We start from the raw sequence: 23,783 nt of genomic DNA on the forward strand, positions 1-23,783 counted from the left end.
ATTCTGTCTTTACATTGATAGAAAGGGAATATAATGAATTTAGGGTTTTTGTTTCTGGCGTAAGAGTCTATGTCGCCACTGAGTGGAATTTGGCGGTATTGAGGGAGATTTATTTGTTCCTTATGGACTGCTACTCTTCTACGCAACGGGAGGCTCGTCTCCGATATAGAAGTTTTGGCAACCTGCGCAAGTGAGGACATAAATGAGGTTACCAGAGGAACAAGAGAAATTGGTTTTGATTTTAAACTTTGTTCCTCGTTTGAAGGTAAATTCAGAGCCTTCAAGTAGGTAGGGGCAGGTACCACAATTAGGGCGTGCACATTTTTTAACTGATGGGGGTGGAAGTGGTGTATGTAGTTTGGCATTGGTTAATAGTGTTTTCAAAATTTGTGTTGTCTTTTGCATTTAAGGACTTTGTATGTATTGATGATATTGTTCATTTTTGGGTCTGTGGAGAGTAAGGGGAGGTTTTGTTTGATTGTGGTGTATGCTTCGATGTTTTTGGGGTTGTGGGTGGAGATGTATGGAAGTATTTTGGGGTTGGGTGTGTTATTATGTTGGTTGGTTTTTAGTGTGTTTTTGTCAAGTCCCTTGGCACGTTTTATTCCAAGATCTATGAGTGTGGAGGGATATTGGCGTTGTAACAGTGTTTTTTTGAGGTCTTGTAAGCGTATTTCTTGAGTGGTTGGGTCCGAGAAAATGGTGCAAATTCTTATAGCTAAATTAAAGGGGATATTTATGTTGGTGTGTTTTGGGTGGCATGATCTAAAAAGGAGGTATTGTTGCGAGTCTGTAGGTTTGTGGTAGATGTCGGTTGTGATTTGGTTATTAGGTGTTTTTATAATTAAGAGATCAAGAAAAGGGAGATGATGTTTGCTGAATTCCATAGTGAATTGAATGCTAGGATGTATGTTGTTAAGTATGGATTTGAATTCTAGAAGTTTTTCATAGGGTTCCTTCCATATGATGAAACAATCATCCAAGTATCTTTTCCAGTTATCCATTAAATAGATGTGGAAAAGGTGTCCAAATTTCTGGCGTGAGATTTCATATAGTGTTAATTCAAAAAAACCCATTATGAGGTTCGCAAGGACTGGTGCAGCTTTAGTACCCGTCGCGATACCACATTTTTGGCGAAAGTATGTGTCTGCAAACAGGAAGTAATTGTTGGTCAGAATGAACTTAAGTGATTCTATAATGAATGTTGTGTTGATGCGATTAGGAAATGTTTCTGGGTGCTTGTGCAGCCAGAATTTAATTGCCTCAATAGCATATTCATGAGGGATATTTGTATAAAGGTTGACCACGTCAAAAGAAACCAAGAGTGACTCCTCGTTTGTTGTTTTCGGGAGGTGATTGAGCATGTCAAGATCATCTCTAATGAAACTTTTGATGTGACTTAGGAAATATATATAAATATATATATATATATGTGTGTATAAATATATATATATATCTATATATATATATATATATATATATATATATATATATATATATATAAATATATATATACATCTATATATATATATATATACGTAAGCTCGCAAGGAATGAAGCCAGTATGCTCCGTTGGATGTGTAATGTCAATGTGAATACCCGTCAGAGTGTAAGTATCTTGAGAGAAAAGCTGAACATTAGAAGCATCAGATGGGGTGTGCAAGAGAGACGATTGCGCTGGTATGGACATGTGGTGAGAATGGATGAGGATAGCTGCCTGAAAAAGTGCCACACCCTAACAGTTGAGGGAACCCGTGGAAGAGGTAGGCCCAGGAAGACCTGGGCTGAGGTGGTGAGGCAAGACCTTCGTACATTGGGCCTCACCGAGGCGATGACTACTGACCGAGACCTTTGGAAGTGTGCTGTGCGTGAGAAGACCCGGCAAGCCAAGTAAGATCGTTGCCAGTGCCCCTGGACTGGCTCTTGTGCGGGTGGCACATAAGATGCACCATTTTCAGCGTGGCCATTGCCAGTACCACCTGACTGGCTCCCATAGGATTTTCGAGCGAGATCGTTGCCAGTGCCCCTGGACTGGCTTGTGCGGGTGGCACATAAAAGACACCATTTCGAGCGTGGCCGTTGCCAGTATCGCCTGACTGGCCTTCGTGCAGGTGACACGTAAAAGCACCTACTACACTCTCTGAGTGGTTGGCGTTAGGAAGGGCATCCAGCTGTAGAAACTCTGCCAAATTTAGATTGGAGCCTGGTGTTGCCATCCGGTTTCACCAGTCCTCAGTCAAATCGTCCAACCCATGCTAGCATGGAAAGCGGACGTTAAACGATGATGATGATGATGATATATATATATATATATAAATATATATAGGGGCGTGTTGCATTATAATAGAAGCAAAATTTCTTTCCCAAGAGACCTTGTGGCATGCAATCAAGCCCTATGCATAGCACTCTTGGAAACTCACCTCAGCCCTGATATAGAGGATCCAAAAGTACACATACCAAAATATGTCATACTGCGAACAGACAGAAGGGAAAGGAGCCATGGTGGAGTTGCTGTATACATCTGTGACAACCTCACACCCCAGGTTTTACTGTCATACTCAAACTCAGTATGTGACACTCTAATTGTATACATAAGACAATATAATATAGTCATATGCAATACATATTGCCCACTGGATGCTCCAAACCACATAGGCAAATTTGAAGACTGCCTCACAAGTATTAAAGAAATCCTCACGAAAGTGTAACACCACGTGACCATATGTCTTATGGGTGATTTCAACTTCCCCAATGCCAAACGGCCCGAAGGCCTCGTGCTCTCAGGAATGACTCATCACAAGCAAGCACAGGTGGAGTCTGTGCTCAACCTCACCAATGCCCTATCCATGGAGCAAGCTGTTCTCAGACCAACTAGAGCAAATAACATTCTGGATCTCTGCTTCACGAACAATATAGACATCATTCATGATGTGAAAGTGATGCCGACATTAGTCTCGGATCACAACATAATAGAGCTATGTTTGGGCCGAAAGTAACCAGAGACATACAGCCTTGTTTTTTTCTTTTGTAAAATGTTTCTTAATTAATCTAAATATTGTTTTGACTGTTATTCTTAATTTGCATAGCGAAAGGGATGATTAACCACAGAGTATCAATTTCATTATTTTACTTATTGTGGTTTTTTATATTATGTGTATTGTTTCTGTTACTATTCTTATTTTTATAATTAATGGCACGTAAAAGCACCCACTACACTCTTGGAGTGGTTGGCGTTAAGAAGGGAATCCAGCTATAGAAACTCTGCCAAATCAGATTGGAGCATGTTGTAGCAATCTGGTTCGCCAGTTCTCAGTCAAATCGTCCAACCCATGCTAGCATGGAAAGCGGACATTAAACGATGATGATGATGATGATGATGTTGTTGATATTATGGCTATTATCATTTATGGGTAACTTCATTATATTTCTAATATTTCTATTGCTATTTTTATATTTATCCTTGGTAGTGTTGCAGTCGTCCAAATTTTTGGGGTTGGATTATAGTTGCTCTAGCCTGGCTACTATAGTTAATATTCTTGGGGAGATATTTAATTTTACCTTTATATCCTGCATTTTTTAGTGCTATGTGGTATTTTTCCTTGTGTTTATTAAAAATCTCTTCATTAGAGGAGAGATTTGAAATTCTTTTACTGATATTTAATAGTAGGGCTTTTTTTTATTTGCAAGGGACAGTTACTAGAATTGTTTATATATCTTAGAGTTTTCTTTAATATAAGGCTCATGGAGTTTGGTGTCTGAGTTACAATTTGCATCTAAATAATTTATAGAGTAGTTTTCATTTTCTATGGTTATGGAACCTATTAAAGAATTTATGTAATCTCTTTGTAAGTAGTTCAAGGTGTCTGTCTGAAAGGTTCTTAACTAAGAATAGTGCATCATCCCTATATAGACCTCTGGTTAATTCAGGGAATTCTCTACTTATATTATCGAAGATATATAGACCTACCAGGTTTATCGCTTCCGCTGAGTCTGGCGATCCCATCGTGATAGCAAAGAGGTCTGGTGTATCTTTCCTCGCCCATAATTTGTTATCAAATTCGATAACAGTCTTACAGGCAGTGAGTATCACGTTATCTCTCTCATACTTAGGTTAGTATATCTCTTAGCGAAAATGATAGCACTATTAAGGACAATAGGGTTTATAGATGCATAATAGTTCTGTATATCGATTTGTATGAATTTGGTTATATCTATTTTCTATCTGTATATTGGAGAAACAATCCAGTGTACCTTGTGTGTTTTTCCATAGTTCTAGTTTGATTTTATTTTTGAGCGTTGACAGATATTTATCTAAGATTACTTTATTAAGTTTACCTCTGTCGCATTTGTTGGGACACATTAATCTAACCTGTGTTTTACTAGGGAAGTTTTCTTTGTGGTCCTTAGTTGTTATGCGGGGTCTAATTGGAGTAAAAGGTTCTGTTTTGCACCTAAAATAAAATCTAGCATTATATTTCTGGCTTCTAGGTTTATCTTCTTTAGTGTGCTATTCGGTACTACCTTACATATTTTTGTGATTTCTCTATGTAGGAATTCATGGTATATCTTAGGGTCAATATTGTATGTTTCTAGGTTTGTCTGAATCCGTTAAAATACCATTTTTGGTATCTAAGGTTCTTATAAGTTCTTTCAATTTTCTCTGGTATGGATTGTGCCTGAGGGGGTGGTTTTTAAACTTGATGTTTTTAATGACACTCCAGAGTTCATGTTCAAAGTTATCTAGGTGCTTGTTAGTTGGTGCTTTTCTGGATTTGAATGTATGTTTGGTAAATTCCAATATTTCAGTGTTATCAGTTCTAGAGTTGTGATCGTTGCACGTTCTTGAGTCCAACTGGTTTACTTTCCTTTCATGGTGATATACCTTCCATCAAATTCTAAGAACGAATTCATTCTGAATATTAGTTCCTTGAGATATGCGTCTTTAGGTGGGATTGGTATGTCCTTCAGTGATGAGTCCATCTTTATCAGCTCCATTTTGCCAGCAGTATTCATCTTGAGGGCCTGTTATACTATGCTCATGTGTACTCACAGTGTAGATATAGACAAGTGATAGTAATAGAAAGCTCTATTAATTTAATTCAAAAAGAGTTAGAGGTTGTGAATCCAACCAACTAAGGGATAGTATCTATCTAATATACCGCTGGTAGAATACCCAATTATTAATACACAAGTGTTGGTTATTGCGTGGCAATTACACTACTTAGCGTAATAAATGGGCGAGGGTAACAAGTGGTTTTACCCTTAATTTATACTGCAAGAATAAAATGGAGGGGATCCAGAGGTAGTATGCATCAACTGCTAGGCATATTATGTCTATTTATTTATCTATCTCTCTGTATATATATGTATATATATATAATCCTTCAGCCATTTCATGCCTTTTTTGGGGCCTGCAATCAGGCGATTGCAGGCCCCAAAAAAAGGCATTTTGTTATTATTATGTTTAAATAACAGAGTCAATGGTATCTTTGCAAATTATTTGCTCCGTATATATTTATATATATATATATTATCATCAACATCGTTTAACGTCCGCTTTCCATGCTAGCATGGGTTGGACGATTTGACTGAGGACTGGTGAAACCGGATGGCAACACCAGGCTCCAATCTAATTTGGCAGAATTTCTACAGCTGGATGCCCTTCCTAACGCCAACCACTCAGAGAGTGTAGTGGGTGCTTTTACGTGTCACCCGCACGAAAACGGCCACGCTCGAAATGGTGTCTTTTATGTGCCATCCGCACAAGAGCCAGTCCAGGGGCACTGGCAACGATCTTGCTTGAAAACCCTACAAAGTCCAGTCAGGCAGTACTGGCAACGGTCACGCTCAAGATGGTACATCTTATGTGCCACCCGCACAAGAGCCAGTCCAGGGGCACTGGCAACGATCTTACTTGGCTTGCCGGGTCTTCTCACACACAGCACATTTCCAAAGGTCTCGGTCAGCAGTCATCGCCTCGGTGAGGCCCAATGTTCGAAGGTCTTGCCTCACCACCTCAGCCCAGGTCTTCCTGGGCCTACCTCTTCCACGGGTTCCCTCAACTGTTAGGGTGTGGCACTTTTTCACGCAGCTATCCTCATTCATTCTCACCACATGTCCAAACCAGCGCAATCGTCTCTCTTGCACACCACAACTGATGCTTCTTATGTTCAGCTTTTCTCTCAAGATATTTACACTCTGACGGGTATGCACGTTGACATTACACATCCAGCGGAGCAGACTGGCTTCATTCCTTGCGAGCTTACGCATGTCCTCAGCAGTCACAGCCCATGTTTCACTGCCATGTAGCATGGCTGTTCATACACATGCATCATACAGTCTGCCTTTTACTCTGAGTGAGAGTCCCTTTGTCGCCAGCAGGGGTAAGAGCTCTCTAAACTTTGCCCAGACTATTCTTATTCTAGCAGCTACACCGTCAGCGCACCCACCCCCACTACACTAACTTGGTCACCCAGATAGCAGAAGCTATCGACTATCTCTAGTTTTTCTCCCTGGAATGAGATAGTTGTTTCCTGTGTGTTTACAGTGTTTATTGCACCTGAACATCTGCCACATACAAAAACTAACTTCGTAGTTAATCTGCCTTTGATATTGCTGCACCTCTTATGTGTCCATAGCTTGCACCGGGTACATCTTATAGAGTTACTACCTACTCCTTTTCTGCATACTGAGCAGGGCCATCTACCTGAAGGGGTTTGTGTTTTATCTACCTTCCTACTTATTAGGATTTTGGTTTTTGCTAGGTTGACTCTAAGGCCCTTCGATTCTAGTCCTTGCTTCCACACCTGAAACTTCTCCTCTAGTTCTGATAGTGACTCCGCAATTAGTACAAGGTCATCAGCATAGAGGAGCTCCCAGGGGCAACCTGTCTTGAATTCCTCTGTGATCGCCTGGAGGACTATGATAAATAGGAGGGGGCTGAGGACGGAACATTGGTGGACCCCTACCTCTACCCGGAATTCATTGCTGTACTCATTTCCAACCCTCACCTTACTGGCAGCATCACTGTACATGGCTCGCACAGCTCTCACTAACCATTCTTCTATCCCAAGTTTCCTCATTGACCACCAGATAAGGGATCAGGAGATCCTGTCAAAGGCTTTCTCCATGTCAACGAAGGCCAGGTACAGAGGTTTATCCTTGGCTAGGTATTTCTCCTGCAGCTGTCTCAGTAGAAATATGGCATCAGTGGTGCTTTTACCTGGCACGAACCCAAACTGCATCTCATCTAAATTGATTCGCTCCCTAATTAGTTGGGCTATGACCCTCTCCGTAACTTTCATAACCTGATCTAACAGCTTGATGCTTCTGTAATTATTTGTATCAAAAGCGTCACCTTTACCTTTGTAGCAGTTGACTATGGTGCTGCTACACCAGTCATTGGGTATGACTCCTTCGTGTATCACCTGGTTCGTAATACGGGTGACTAGGCTGTAGCCAACACTGCCAGATATTTTGAGCATCTCTGCAGTGATTCCTGATGGGCCGGGGGCTTTCCCTGTCTTCATACTCTTAATTGCTTTATCTACCCTGGTACTGTCAACTCGGATAGCTGGTTCCTCTGTTGGGTCGACATACGGCAGGCTCTCTTTCTCCCATTCATTCTCTTTATTAAGCAATCTATCGTAGTGGCATCTCCAGACATCTTTCTTTGCAGCCTTGTTTAGTGCAAGCGTACCATCATCCATGCGAACACATTTCTCTCCTACACTGTCTTGCAACACGAAATACCTCGAGTCTTTGGTCCTCACGGCGCAGAACATTGGCAAATCTTTTCTTATCTGCTTCCCCTCTGGCTAAATAAACCTGTCGCCTAGCTTCCCTTCTGGCAGATTGGTACAATTCCCTGCTACCACCGTTCTTCCAGTCCTTCCAAGCCTGTTTCTTTTGTCTAATAGCCCTGTCTACTTCCTTGTTCCACCACTACGTTACTCTGGGTCGAGAGGGGACTTTACACCAGCCACAGATCTGGTTGATGGCTCTCAACAGGTTGTCCCGCAGAAATCTCCAATTGTCTTCCGCGTTGTATGATGCTATATCCCCTTCTATTTCGTCAAATGCTTCAAGTAACTTGTCTCTAAGTCTCTGTCCATTTGCAGGGTCTTTAAGCTTCCATACCCTTCTCCTCCAAGCCGGTCTACTTCTGGGCACCCATATTGCCTTGATCTCGAAGTCGCTGACTACTAATCTGTGTTGGGGTGTACATTCTTCGCCAGGGAGGGTTTTGGCATTTATAAGCCTCTCTCTTTCTCTATTTCTGGCGAGGATGTAGTCGATTTGGCTAGAGTGTCTGCCGGATTGGTAGGTGACTAGGTGACAGACAGGTTTCCTGAAGTTGGTATTGTAAACCATAAGATCGGTTGCATCACAGAACTCCAGCAGTCTGGTTCCCTCCTCGTTGCGGGAACCGAAGCCATAGCCTCCATGTATGCCATGGTAGCCTCCAGCACGACGTCCGACATGACCATTGAAGTCACCAGCCACAAAGGTCCCTGTCCCTTGTCGACGAGGTAGTTTGCAAGAGGGTGTCATAGAATTGGTCGTTCAGACCATCCGGTAGCCCCGGTTGAGGGGCGTAGGCTGAGATGACAGTAGCTAGCCTAAGATGAAGCACTAGTCTAATCTTAAGTACTCTGTCACATACTCTAACTACCTCGATTACCTTATCAACCCATTTCTCTGCTAGAAGTATTCCTACGCCCCCGACCCCGCTAGTGTTTCCTGCCTAGAAAATCTTGTACCTGTGTTCTTTGCCTGTGAGGAACCTCGCAGAACCTCCTCTCCATCTTACTTCTTGGATGCAGCACAGATCTACGCATCGCCGTTCAAGCATCTCAACAATCTCACCAGACCTACCTTTCAGCGTGCCGACGTTGAGAGTGCCAATCCTGACAGTGTGGGAGTAGTGGGTGTCAGAGGAGTGGGCCTGTGTGACCCTGGGATGGGGGTAAGCAGTGTCGTGAACCTGAAAAGAAAGCTTGCATTTGGCAAAATTCATAAACAAAACAATACCTACAACCTTCATATACTACCCAATCTTTATGCGCTATAAGGTCGATAAGACGGGGGGTATAAGGTCACTGGCAGATGATCTAAAACTTCCGGTACTGGTGGGGGGGGGCGTGCGTACCACGGGCTAAGGGAGCTTCGTCGTGGGTTCTGGGTTCTATCAGCATAGAAATTCCAATACGAATCGGGATGAAGTTGGGAAGTGAACTTGGTTATATGTTTGGGGTCGCGTGCGAGTCGAAGAGGAGGAAGTGGGGGAAGAGAGTAGTGATTTAGAGAGAGAACAGGCAGCAGGACATCATGTTGGTCTCAAATTCGTTGGGTTTTTAGAAAGAAACACAGCAGTGTTTAACCGTGAGATTAAATGTTTAAATCGGTAACAGAAATGAGAGTTAAAATCGTAATTTTTAAAGGTGGGGAGAGACAAATTTCAGTCAGGTTTGGGCTAAGGAGCAAAACTTCAAGAAAGAAGGCGAAAACGATAAATCGAGTGATATAGAGAATAGAGACACATAAATAATCATGAATTTAAGACAGAAATGTATAGTTAGAGAAACGGGGTGGGGTGGTGGAAGGGGAGCGCATTAGAAGGGATAATATATAAAAATAGAAATGACTTAGCTATTGTTCATGTCTTGGAGAGCTTCGTCGTGGGTTCTATCAGCATAGAAATTCCAATACGAATTGGGATGAAGTTGGGAAGTGAACTTGGTTATATGTTTGGGGTCGCGTGCTATATATATATATATGTGTGTGTGTGTGTGTGTGTGTGTGTATATATGTTCATATGTATGTATATATATATACACACATGTATGTATGTATGTATATATATATATATATATATATATATATATGTGTGTGTGTGTACATATATACATATAAATATATATATGTACATGTTTCGTACCATTCACTAAAATAATTTCTTTCCGGTCTGTATCTTTCTTATTTCTTGTTGCAATGGCTACTCCCTGCTATTTCTCTTACTAGCTTCAAAGTCTGCCATCTTCACTCATTTAGGTCTGTTGCCTCCACACCTATTCTTCCCACTATCTTTCAGACTTTCATTAGTTTATTCCATGTGTTTAGCCGTTTGATGACACTTGGAAAAGAATTTCTCTTGTTTTTTTATCACCTCATTCATTCAAACCCATCTATTCTCTAAAATAAATCTTTCTTGATTGTTTTGCCCCTAAAATGACTAACCTTGTTTCTTGGCTACATATTTATACATATTTCGTACTTTTCTCCAAGATAATTCTTTCTTGTTTGTTCTACTCCTTAAAATGACTTATGCTTACACCCACAGTGCTCATAATGCTTACATTAACACTTATAGTTACAACGCCCCACACACTTTCACACACAATGCTTCCTTACACCCAGCCTCCAGTACAGGCAACAACCTTAACAATTCTAACATGTTCGAATGACAGTCAGTTAAAAGTAAGAACAACTATTATGGAGTCTGTTACCAAACTATCACGAGAACCTTCTTTTCAGGTGCTGAATAACATCTCTCCTTCTTGTGTTACCTCCCATATCTCTTTCCCAGTTTTCAAAGTCAGTACTGTAAATGTAGGCACATTGACAGGCAGGTCTAGCAAGATTGTAGAGATGCTCGAACGGAGATATGTTGATGTATGTTGCGTACAGGAGGTAAGGTGGAGAGGAGCTTCAGCCAGAGTTCCCACAGGCAAAGCACATGGGTATAAACTCTTCAGGGAAGGTATAGTGATGGAATAGGGGGTGTGGGTTAGGGTGCAGAGAAATGGGTGGATAAGGTCAAAGAGGTAGTGAGGGTGTGTGATAGAGTACTTAAACTCAGGCTAGTATTGCAGAATGGTATAGCTATAATTATCTCTGCCTATGCCCCACAAGTGGGCCTACCAAATGAACAGAAGGATCACTTTTATGATATTCTTCTGCAGGCTACCGCAATGATAAGTGACAATGTTCTCATCTTTGTGGCTGGAGATTTTAATGGGCATATCGGACAGCAACCTGGTATCTTCCATGGTGTACATGGGGGCCATGGATTTGGTACCAGAAATAAAGAAGGAAGTAGGCTCCTGGAATTCTGCGATGCAAATAACCTACTGATCTGCAATGCCAACATCAGGAAGCCAGCTGGCCACCTGATAACCTATCAACTAGGTGAATCTGCTAGCCAGATTGATTTCATTCTCATCAGATAGCAGGATGCATAGTTGCTCTTAAATACAAAGACCCTCCCTGGTTAAGAATGTACCCCAGCATAGACTAATTATTAATGACTTTAGACTCTAAGCCACAAGGATGCGAAAAAGCAAACCAATCTGGAAAAGAAGGACTTGGTAGCTTAAGAACCTTTCACATGGTCAGAGATTTAGGGATATCCTAACCAAGAAATTTGATGATAGGGAGGAGAAGCTACAGTCCTGTGACATAGAAGGCAACTGAGAATTCCTGCGAGAGAACTTGCTGAGTGCCACAGATCAAATCTGTGGCTGGTGCAAAGTCCTTTCAGAAATAGGGTAACATGGTGGTGGAACAATACTGTAGACAGGGCCATTAGAGCAAAGAAACAGCCTTGGAGGGCCTAGAAGAGTGAGGGTAGCAGGAGAATGTATCACATAGCCATAAGGGAAGCTAGGATACAGGTACATAGAGCCAAGGGGGTAGCAGAAAAGAAGTTTGCCAATGTTCAGTGACAAGAGGACCAAAGAACTGAAGTATTTCAGAGTGCAAGACAATGTGTGAAAAGAAAACTGTGATGTCATAGGAGAGAAAGAGGCTTGGAGATGCCATTATGAAAGATTATTGAATGTGGAGAATGAATGGGAGGAACAGAGTCTGCCAAATGTTGACCCAACTGAGGGACCAGCTACCCAAATTGTCAGTACCCTAGTGGATAAAGCAATTAAGGATATGAAAACAGGGAAAGAACCTGGACCATCAGGAATCACTGCTGAAATGCTTAAAATAATGGGCAGTGTGTGTTATGGTCTTGTAAACCACATTGTAAATCAGGTAGTTCATGAAAGAGTCATATCAATGACTGGTGTAGCAGCACCATAGTCAACTGCTACAAGGGTAAAGATGATGTTTTAGATAGAAATAACTACAGGGGTATCAAATTACTGGATCAGGTAATGAAAGTTGCAGAGATGGTCATAGCCCAACTAATTAGGGAGAGTGTTAGTCTAGATGAGATGCAGTTTGGTTTTGTGCCAGGCAGAAGCATCACTGATGCTATATTTCAGGTGAGGCAACTGCAGAAGAATATCTAGCCAAAGATAAACCTCTGTACTTGGCTTTTGTTCACTTGGAGAAAGCCTTTGACAGGGTCCCTCGATCTCTTATCTGGTGGCAAATGTGGATACTAGGGATAGATGAGTGGTTAGTGAGCACTGTACAAGCCATGTACAGGGATGCTGTCAGTAAGGTGAGGGTGGAAATGAGTATAGTGAAGAATTTCGGGTAGTGGAAGGGGTCCATCAAGGATCAGTTCTCAGCACCCTCTTATTCATCACAGTCCTCCAGGCAATTCAATATAGGCTGCCCCTGGGAGCTCCTCTATGCTGATGACCTTGCTCTAATAGCCAAGTCACTGCCAAAACTAGAGAAGAAGTGTAGGGTGTGGAAGCAAGGTCTAGAATCAAAGGGCCTTCGGGTTAACCTAACAAAAACCAAAGTCTTAGTAAGTAGGAAGGCTGTCAAATCACAAACCTCTCCAGGTAGATGGCCCTGCTCAATCTGTAGAAAAGGCGTGGGTAGAAACTCCATACGATGTAGCCAGTGTAAGCTATGGACACATAAAAAGTGCAGCAATATCAAACGCAGGTTAACCGGGAAGATAGTTTTTGTGTGTGGCAGATGCACAGGGGCAATAAGATGTACAGACAACAGATTCCACCCCCATGCCAGGAGGAGAAACTAGAAGTAGTTAATAGCTTCCGCTACCTAGGTGACCAAGTCTGTAGTGGGGGTGGTTGCTCTTAGTGTGTAGCAGCTAGAATAAGAATAGCCTGGGCAAAGTTCAGAGAGCTCCTACATCTGCTGGCAACTAAGGGCCTCTCACTCAGGATGAAAGGTAGATTGTCTGATGCATGCCTGCGAACTGCCATGTTACACGGCAGTGAAACATGGGCCATGACTGTTGAGGACATGCATAAGCTTGAAAGAAATGAAGCTAGTATGATCCACTGGATGTGTACTGTCAGTGTGCATACACGACAGAGTGTAAACGCTCTGAGAGAAAAGTTGGGCATAAAAAGCATCAGATGTAGTGTGCAAGAGAGACAACTGCGCTGGTATGGTCATGTGTTGCGTATGGATGAGGACAGCTGTGTAAGGAAGTGTCACTTCCTAACTCTGGAAGGAACCTGTAGAATAGGTAGACCCAGGAAGATATGGGATGAGGTGGTGAAGCATGACCTTCATACACTGGGCCTCACAGAGGCAATGACAGGAGACCAAGACCTTCGGAGATATGCTGTGATTGAGAAGACTCCGGTAGAAAAGGGAGATTGCAGCCATGCATGTTTGGCCCAGTTAAGAGTACCACTGATGCTTTGTGCGATATGATATGCTTGAGAAGACCTGTTGAGTCAAGTAAAACCAATATCGTAGCTGTGGCCAGTGGACCCTGACTGGTTCCTGTGCTGGTGGCACATAACAAGCAGCATCCGAATGTGGCCGATGCCAGTACCCTCCGACTGGCTCCCATGCTGGAGGCATGTAAAAAGTGCCATCCAAACGTGGCGCATGCCAGTACCACATGACTGGCTCCTGTGCCGGTGGCATGTAAAAAGCACCATCAGAACATGGCCGATGCCAGTACTCACTGACCCCCTCCCTGCTGCTGGTGGCACGTAAAAAGCACTATCAAAATGTGATCAATGCCAGACCCGCCTGACTGGTTCCTGTGCCAGTGGCACGTAAAAAGCACCTACTACACTCTCGGAGTGGTTGGCGTTAGGAAGAGCATTCAGTTGTTGAAACATTGCCAGATCAGATTGGAACCTGTTGCAGTTGCTGGCTCTCCAGACCTCAGTCAAACCGTCCAACCCATGCCAGCATAGAAAATGGACGTTAAATGATGATGATGATCCATATATATATATATATATATATATATATATATATATATATACATACACATAGTAAGTTTATCTTAACCTTTTTTATGCGACTCTATACTGTTTTGTCCCTATCCTTCTCTAATTCTCTTTTTTCTCCCCTTCACCGTTGTCTATCTGTCTCTCTCTCTCTCTCTCTCCCCTCTTTCTTTTCTCTCTCTCGATGCTCACATGTGACCATTGTCCATCTTTCTTTTCCTGCATGACTTTCTAAGGACTGGACGTCTTCTATTTATTTCTCTCTTCTATATCTATCTCTGTCTTTTCAAAGAAAATATTTCTCCCAGAGTTCACGATTTTCCTCTCATTCTGGTCTAACGACCCTCCATGTTTGTTTTCATTCAGTTTCCTTGTATGTCGCCACTGTCCTGTTTTTGTTCCCAACTTTGACCTTCCATAAATCCAAAATTTTATTTTGGTATTTAGGGGAGCAACTGTCTTCAAAGACTCATATTGTCGTTGAATGGTCGAAAAGAGGAGTAGATAGACAGCTGACAACTGATGAAGGGTTGTTCTCCATGTTACTTGTCCTGCTTTCCATTTCTTCTCTCTTGTTGTTTGCATATTTAACTCGTTCATTTTCATACTTCATATTTACGCAGTTGGTGATGTCCTGTACCCATATATGCATATATATATATTAGTCCCCACTTGACCTAAGGTAACATGGTGGTGCAACAATGTAGTTGACAGGGCCATTAGGGAAAAGAAACAAGCATGGAAGGACTGGAAGAACGGTGGTAACGGAGAGTTGTATCAGATTGCCAGAAGGGAAGCTAGGAGACAGGTTTACTTAGCCAGAGGGGAAGCAGATAAGAAAAAAATTTGCCAATGTTCTGCGTCATGAGGACCAAAGACTTGAAATGTTTTGTGATGCAAGACTGAGTGGGAGAAAGAATAGTGCTGTCATAGGAGAAAAATGGGTCCACATGGATGATGGCTCACTTGCATTTAATGAGGCTGCAAATAGAGAGACTTGGAGACACCACTATGAAAGGTTGCTAAATGAAGAGAATGAATGTGAGTCTGCCAAATGTCGACTCAACAGAGGGACCAGCTATCCAAATTGACAGTACCTTGGTAGATAAAGCAATTAAGGGTATGAAGACAGGGAAAGCCCCCGGCCCATCAGGAATCACCGTAGAGATGCTTAAAATATCTGGCAGCGTTGGCTATAGTCCTAGTCACCCACATAGTCATTCAGGTGATACATGAAAGAGTCATACCCAATGAGTGGTTTGAAAGTTTGACTGAGGACTGGCAAGCCAGAAGGCTGTACTAGGCTCAAATCTGAACTGGCAAGGTTTCTACAGCTGGATGCCCTTCCTAACACTAACCATTCTGAGAGTGTAGTGCGTGCTTTTTACAAGCCACTGGCATGAGGGCCAGGGTGGTACTGGCATCAACCATGCTTGAATAGTGCGTTTTATGTGCCACCAGCACTGGCAACGACCAAGCTTGAATGGTGCTATTTATGTGCCACTGGCACGGGACCAGTCAGGTAGCACTGGCATCGGCCTCAACAGATCTTCTCAAGCACAGTTTATTGCCTAATGATTGAAGGGTACTCTTAAATGGGCTGGCTATGCTACACTTTGGCTACAATTATGGTCTCACTTGGCTTCCCAGGTCTTCTCAAGTACAGCATATCTCCAAAGGTTTCAGTTGCTCGTCATCTCCTCCGTGAGGTCCAATGTTTGAAGGTCGTGCTTCACCACCTCATCCCAGGTCTTCCTGGGTCTACCTCTTCCACAGGTTCCCTCCACTGTTAGGGTGTGATACTTTTCACACAGCTGTCCTCATCCATATGTAACAAATGACCATACCAGCACAGTTGTCTCTCTTGCACACCACATCTGATGCTTCTTATGTCCAACTTTTCTCTCAGGGTGCTTACACTTTGTCGTGTATGTACACTGACATCACACATCCAGCGGATCATACTAGCTTCATTCCTTGCAAGCTTACACATGTCCTCAGTAGTCACAGCCCATGTTTCACTGCCATGTAGCATGGCTGTTTGCACACATGCGTCCTACAATCTGCCTTTCACCCTGAGTGAGAGGCCCTTTGTTACCAGCAGAGGTAGGAGCTCTCTGAACTTTGCCCAAGGTATTCTTATTCTAGCAGCTACACTCTCAGAGCATCCACCCCAGCTACTGACTTGGTCACCTAGGTAACGGAAGCTATCAACTACTTCTAGTTTTACCCCTGGCATGTGACGGAAGCTGTTTTCTGCACATTTTCAGTGTTTATTGCTCCTGTGCATCTGCTACACACAAAATTTATCTTCTCAGTTAGCTTTCCTTTGGTATTGCTGCATCTCTTATGTGTCCATAGCTTGCACCAGGTACATCTTATGGAATTTCTACCTACACCTTTCCTACAGATTGAGCAGGGCCATCTACCTGAATGGATTTGTGATTTGTCTGCCTTCCTACTTACTCATGACACAAAACATTAGCAAATGTTTTTCTCATCTGCTTCCCCTCTTGCTAAGTAAATCTGTCTCCTAGCTTCCCTTCTGGCAATCTGATACAGTTCCCTGCTACCACCCCACTTCCATGCCTGTGTCTTTTCGCTAATGGCCCTGTCAACTACATTGTTTCAACACCATGTTACTTTAGGTCGAGAGGGGGACTGTGCACCATCACTGATCTGATCAGTAGCCCTCAACAGGTTGTCCCGTAGGAACCCCCAGTTGTCCTCCACAGTATAGGATGCTATATCCTCCTCTTTTTTGTCAAAAGCTTCAATATGTCACCAAATCTCTTCTTTTCCATGCTTGTCATCTGGGCAGCCATTTACCCCTGATCCTGAAGTCATTAACTACTAACCTATATATATATATATATATATATATATATAAGTTAGAGGTGTACAAAACCTCTAAGGGATGGTTAAATCCAAAGGTGCTCCTGGTGATTAGCTGCGTAGGTACAGTCCTGGGTAAAGGTATACAGTAGCAGGTAATACATACAGGATGAAATCCCAGAACTCAAGGGTGGATTATACAGGGACGACACACTTTTTATAATATATAAACCCTCAAATAGGAAACTAGAACTTATCAAGAAAAAACTACACAAATTCTTTTAAAGATTTGAACTATCTATTTCTATAGAAAAGGAACACAACTCCATTAACTACTTAGACGCAAACTGCAACTTAGCCACAGGACTCCATGAAGCCTATATAAATCCCAACACTAACCTCAAATACATAAACACATCCAGTAACCATCCAAACTTTATTAAGAGATGTTTAGTACATAGCATTAGCAATAGAATATCACACCTCTCTTCCAACCAACATATTTTTAATAAGCATAAGGATATCTATAATATCGCACTAGATAAAGCAGGATTTAAACAAAAAATTAAATACCTAGACCCAATCACTATTCAAGTAACCTAATTAACAGAAATCTACATGATACTGCCATTAACACTAACCACATGCTAAATATCACTACAAACTACACCAATAATAAGAACAGCATAGATAAGCCCAACAAAAACAATGTTAAGTCCCATACACAAAACACCAATAATATTACAAACAACAACAACATGAATACTAATGATGTGATAATCAATAAAATTAACAACATTAACAAGACTAATAACATCAATTATAAAAATAAGTTGAAAAATAATAAAAGCTATAATAAGAATAATACAAACCTACACATTGATAAGAATAAAAATAAAGAGCCCCAAAGAATAAAGATAAACCCTGTTAAAAACCATAACACCAGGTCATTGAGTCCACATAAACCACACAGAAATAACCTTAATAAAACAGACAGGAGGAATAGGAAAGATAAACCCAACTATAGGAATAAACTTCATAGCCATAACTATAATTTCACACGCCTTACAAACAATGAGGGTAGTTTCTATACCAGACATAGCAATACTAACAATACACATAATAGTGATAAGATCTGGCTTGTAATCCCTTTCGACATGCACCTCAAATCCAACATAATTCGCTCATTAATGAAAATAGTAGATAAACACTTAAACATAAATAATAAATATGCAGCAATATTTACGAATAAAATTAGAGTAGGCCACAGCCTGACTACCATCATAGCCTCAATTAATAATAAAAAAAAACTAGACATTCTATGAAGCTAGGAAAATTAGGAACAATAAATCTAACAACCAACAGACTAGAACAAATCCCACCACTAATGAAGCACTTCCTAGTAACACAGACAAAGACCAGAGTAGCAATAGCCCCCCACAACATAACACAAACACAGATATACCTAATAATTTATGTGGCTGCAGAGATAGAAGTACCAATTCTCAACTACATGTAACATAAAAATGTAGTTTACCAATGTGACATGCACACAACGAGCCATATAAAATCCTATATAGGAGCCACGTAAAACCAAATGATACTTTGCTACAACACACACTAATGTAGCTTCAGGAATAGGAGTAAGGCAAATTCAACAGGGCTTAGTAGCTATATCTGGGAGCTTAAGGACAAAAAAATAGAATTTAGATTAGAATGGCACATACTCGCAAAAACTACTTCTTACAACTCTACCAATAGACGGTGTGATCTCTGTTTAACCAAATGCCTGGAAATTCTAACGGCTAAACCATCTCTTCTTAATACAAAATATGAGAACAGTTTTTTTTGTCTACATATAGCCCTTTTTGTCTTTTCCAAGTATCGGTAAACCTGCTTGACCCTGTATAAATCCTACGCTAGCTCCTTCATCTAAATAATACCATTTAGCCGGGAACCACTTAAACTACTTACACGCAAACATTCACCTCACAACCCCCACTCACTTTACACACCCCATAATAAACTATTTTACACCTAAACAGGGGTTCCTCCATTACTACGAATTTCCTACAACTCTAATTTGAAAAGGTACATAAATACCTTACTCACCCCAGACTGAGTAATCCGGATAGAGTTAGCCCCATTTTCACCATGAGTTAGAGTCAACCCCCTTCCTTTACACCGCCAGTGAAAAGGCTAGCCAGAATAAACATGTGGAAAATATGCACCTACTTAAACTTGGGACTGCAGATCAAAATAACCTCCATCCTACATCCACTTTGCAGCAGAATTATTAACTAAGAAATCTACTATAGTGTAAGAATCTCACCATTCTTTGTCTTTACTCTCATTACCAATGAATGTATCCCTACGACTTTCGCTCTTCTCACTTCTACATATGATTATGCATCGTGATGATGTCTATCACCACACAACTGGTAAACAAACAATTGTAAATGTACTATTACTACCGCTGTCCTTTATTAACTAATTAAATCAATGCCAGCCAAAACTGTACCAAAGCACAATAATTATTTCAACACACAAGTTAAGATTAAATTCTTTGTGGAAACTATAGAAATATACCCAAATACATAGCATGACATGAGAGCGATGTATTATGTTTAAGGTGTTCAGTACACATACCTGAGATAACACTGTTGTTTGAAATATAGGAGGGTTAACTAACATTGAAAACCTACCTTCAGAAAACATGATTGAGATATAACTGTAGCTGGTTTCACAATCTCAACACTTGCTTCTCGCATAACATCTGCTTTCATGCAGTCCATTTTGAAACTATAAACATTATTCCAATATGTCACATGTGAATAATACATATCTTGATCATTAATGGCAACAAGATATGTGAAACATTTGTTGGGGAAAACTAAGAAAAAGAAAAAAAAAAAAAAAAGGAAATTTTGTTAAAATCAAAGCAAACATGAGAGATATTTGAGATATTCTTAAAAAAGAAAAATTCTTTTTGGAAGATAAAAATATAAAAGAAAAATCCTAATTTTCAGGAATTCTTGACAGATTAACTGTTTTGCTGGACAACCTATGGTCATGCAATGATAATTTCTCATATAACCTATAACTTATATACCTACCATACATCATGAAGTACCTGAAACTTAACTTAAACAAATGCTGGGTATTAAATATAAATTTAATAAAAGAAATGCAGGTAGTTGTGTATTAGAACACTTATTAATCATTGTGTGCATAAAACTTCAACATTTTGTATCTTTGCTGCTAAATATCATAAACAGTAGATCAGGGGTGTCAAATTCAATCGCACATGGGGCCAAAACTCAAAGCACACATTAGGTCATGGGCCGAACAGGATAAACATTTATTGACAGACCAAACCTTTTGAACATGAATTTGTATTGAACCAGATGGTAGTTAATTTTATTCCAAAAATAAATTAACTTTAACTTAAATTATTTAAAATAAAATTTGCTTTAACAGCAGCTTCACTTTGTGATTTTAATTTGGTTAAAAAAGTCTGTTGTAATGTGAGATTCCTCTTCAACTCGTCTACCTTTTGTTGCCTCTGCTCAGCAGTGTCCTGATGTTTTGTCTCAGAGTGGCATTTGAGATTATACACTTTAAGTACAGCAACATTAGCACCACAATTAAGACACATGGATTTGCCATCAATGTACTTGGTTTCCCACCAGATTTGAAAGGCTCTGTTTTCAGCATTGACTTTTCTCTTGGCCATTGATATAGATAGCTACTACTACTACTGAATGACATCATGTGAAAATGACCACCTTAAAGAATGGTAAGGTGACTGTTGTGGTGCAAGATGGGATTAGTACATTTTGCGTCATCAGCACTTCACAACATGCGATTAGAGAATTGAAGGAGGCGTTTCCCAGCATGCTTTGTTGCAGTTACAATTAAGAATTGTGACTGTGTTACCATGTCACTTTAATGTGTTATTTTTGTATAGACAGGGTGTAATAGTTACAGTGGTGCTGTTTCTAGTTGTTTATTAAATTATTGCTACTTTTGGTAACATCCTTAGTAAGAAAGGTAGTGCAGTCATCCCTATATATATATATATATATATAATGTAATGACCTGCATCAGCCACACACTATGTATATGTAGTTGTAACAAGAAGGCATGGGTGTTGCTGAGGGCAGCAAAGTACTCTATTTGCTGATGCCGCCATTTGGACCAATTTCATGCTGATATTAAAATAGTCCCACGAGCTGGATGAAATTGCTGCACAAACCGGAAGTGGCCTGTGGGCCAGGAGTTTGACATGTCTGCAGTAGATGAACCAATGCTACAGATATTAGACAGCTTATATACCAAAATACTACACCCCGTTTCTGCAACAGTTCTGCTTTATCTTTGATTGATATAGATTGATGTTTACATTTGACACTCTCAATTGTCTTATCTGTAGTAGCCACAGCTAAGGATAACTTTAAGCTAAATAAGGAGAGGATCTCTGAAATGTTTATACAACCACTAACAAGTGCAGTGTAAATAATGCATATAAATTCATAGTACACACAACAGCACCTGTAGTCATGCAGTTAACTTAGATTAGCATTCACAGGTATTCCAAGTGCTCTCTTGTAGTTTTTCCAGATTAAAGAAGGTGCCAGACCACCAGCTGCCAAAAAATCAGTGGTACACCTGTTTAATTAACAAATTGAACAAATCTAACAGGACTGTCACTATCAGTTTCATTTAATGTCTGTATACTAAGCTGGCATGGGTTGAATAGATCTACAGGAGTCAACTAACCTTAGGCCGCATTGGTCTCTACTGCTGTTTGGCAAGGTTTCTACAAATGGATGACCTTTATAATGACAACCACCTTGTAGAATGTAGTGGTTGTTTTATCATGGCACCAGCAATAGTAAGGTCATCAAGTAACTCACAAGACAAGACCCCTCGACAGAGTAAGGGTGCAGCACTGAGGTGGCTTTGTACCAAACTGTAAGAAGCTAATGTATAGAAAAGGGACAGGAACAAGTGTCTTGCTGTAGAAAAGATACATGGCTACCCCAGCAGGAAAGGGAGAAATAATGGTGGCGATGGGGTATTAGGGCATACCCTCAAAGTACAAGTAAGTGGATAAAGAGCGAATAGGGATAGAAAATCAAGGATGGCCTTAGGGGTGGGTAGATTTGCAAGAGTATGAAAAGTGAGTGATAAGCAATAGAGACAAAGACAAGTGAAAGCAGTGAATGGTGAACATGGATGGACGTTTAAGCAATGATGAGTGTCAATTCAGATGAGTGGATCATAGAAGAGGAGGAGATAGGTGATAATACATCAAATGACAAAATAAGTTGGATTGAAGAATAATAGTATAATAAAAAAGTAGATAGATGACAAATAGGGAGATGAAATGAAGTGTGAGGGTGAGAGAAGATGCACGGTAACTGAGAGAGAGGTCAGACATTAGTATGGATATAGTGAGTTTTAAACCCCACATTTTTGTTGAGATGGACATGTCTTCTCAAGCAAAGAAAATCACCATTCATCTCAGTCCTTTGTCACCTCCTCTAAGAGTCTGAACATCTTGAGATCAACCTTCACCACTTTGTCCCATATCTTCCACTTCTAGTGATTAGTACTTTTTTTATGCCTGTCCTCATTCATATGCATCACAGGACCATACTAACACACAACACAATTCTCTCTTGTGTATTACATCTGATGCTGCTAATGCCCAAGTTATCTCTCAATACCTTTACACTTTATCATATACTAGCAGTATAGCTCGGCTTAGCCCGGGATTAAGTTAGGATTATGAAGCTAATCAAGTTCTTTATTTCAAACCAAACTAAGTAACATCGACGTCAAATTTGGGCAAAATCTGTTGAAATTGGTAAGCTTTTGGTTGAAAATGAGTTGCAGACACTTTGATCGGGTTATCCCATAAGGAATAGGTTTATCGATTTTTTTTTTTCGTTTTTGGAGAACTTAAAGCATTGAAAGATCCCATGAGTCCTAAGTAATGCTGGCATCAAGTTTGAACAAAATACATCAAAATTGGTAAAAGTTATGGTTGAAAATGGGGTGTAGCCAATTTTATTGGGAAATCGTATAAGGAATCAGCTTATCGATTTAAATTTTATCCTGATTAAATGGAAAACTCCATAAGGAATCAGTTTATTGATTTTTCACCCCAAATAGGACTTAACCGAACACAATATTGCTGATTCAAAAACATCTATATTTACACTTTAAAGTTTGTTTTCACACTTAACCCTGTTCTGCAGAATCAGTGTCGCAACGGGAGGTTTGTGCCCATCTCTACGTTCTGAGTTCAAATTCCGCCAAAGTCGACTTTGCCTTTCATCCTTTCGGGGTCTAAAAAATAAGCACCAGTTAAACATAGGGGTCGATATAATCGACTATTCTCCACCTGCCCCAAGTCGCCCTTGTGGGAAAAATTAAAAATAATAATAATAATAATGACCTCTGCCGATCAAACTCAGCCCTTTGATCAGCAGAGGTGATCAGGTTGCACATGCCAGCCCCATCATCTATTCCCCTTTGCTCATAGGTCGGGAATCATTCCAGCAGGGAAAATAAGATGCCGAAAAGGGCTCCTGATCGTCTGTGTCAGAAGTGGTTATGTTCAGATTACAACTAAGTCTTAAGTGTATATATATATATATATATATATATATATATATATATATATATATATATATATATATATATATATATATATATATGGGCAACACACACACACACACACTAAATAAAAAGAAATGACAGGTATTTGTATGTATGTATGTATTAATGTGTATTGTCTCT

The 23,783-nt window shown here is 40.5% G+C and overlaps 1 protein-coding gene across 7 annotated transcripts in view; it reads right to left on the reverse strand.

Moving 5' to 3' along the window:
• LOC106871252 (uncharacterized) overlaps positions 1–23,783 on the reverse strand; it is a 208,532-nt gene that overhangs the window by 18,714 nt on the left and 166,035 nt on the right. For 5 of the 7 annotated variants that reach the window (XR_016244974.1, XM_089365965.1, XM_089365967.1 and 2 more), the window contains one exon: positions 19,676–19,863. Coding sequence is in view for 6 of the 7 variants with exons in the window: in XM_089365965.1 (XP_089222091.1) it covers positions 19,676–19,863 (188 nt within the window). In the remaining variant the exon portion in view is untranslated. Of the gene's footprint in view, positions 1,148–19,675; positions 19,864–23,783 lie in introns of all 7 variants that reach the window. The other 2 variants (XM_089365969.1, XM_089365968.1) reach the window with 1 other exon arrangement.

The sequence above is a fragment of the Octopus bimaculoides genome, chromosome 18 (assembly GCF_046866305.1).
Source record: "Octopus bimaculoides isolate indiv1 chromosome 18, ASM4686630v1, whole genome shotgun sequence".
Taxonomy (NCBI): domain Eukaryota; kingdom Metazoa; phylum Mollusca; class Cephalopoda; order Octopoda; family Octopodidae; genus Octopus; species Octopus bimaculoides.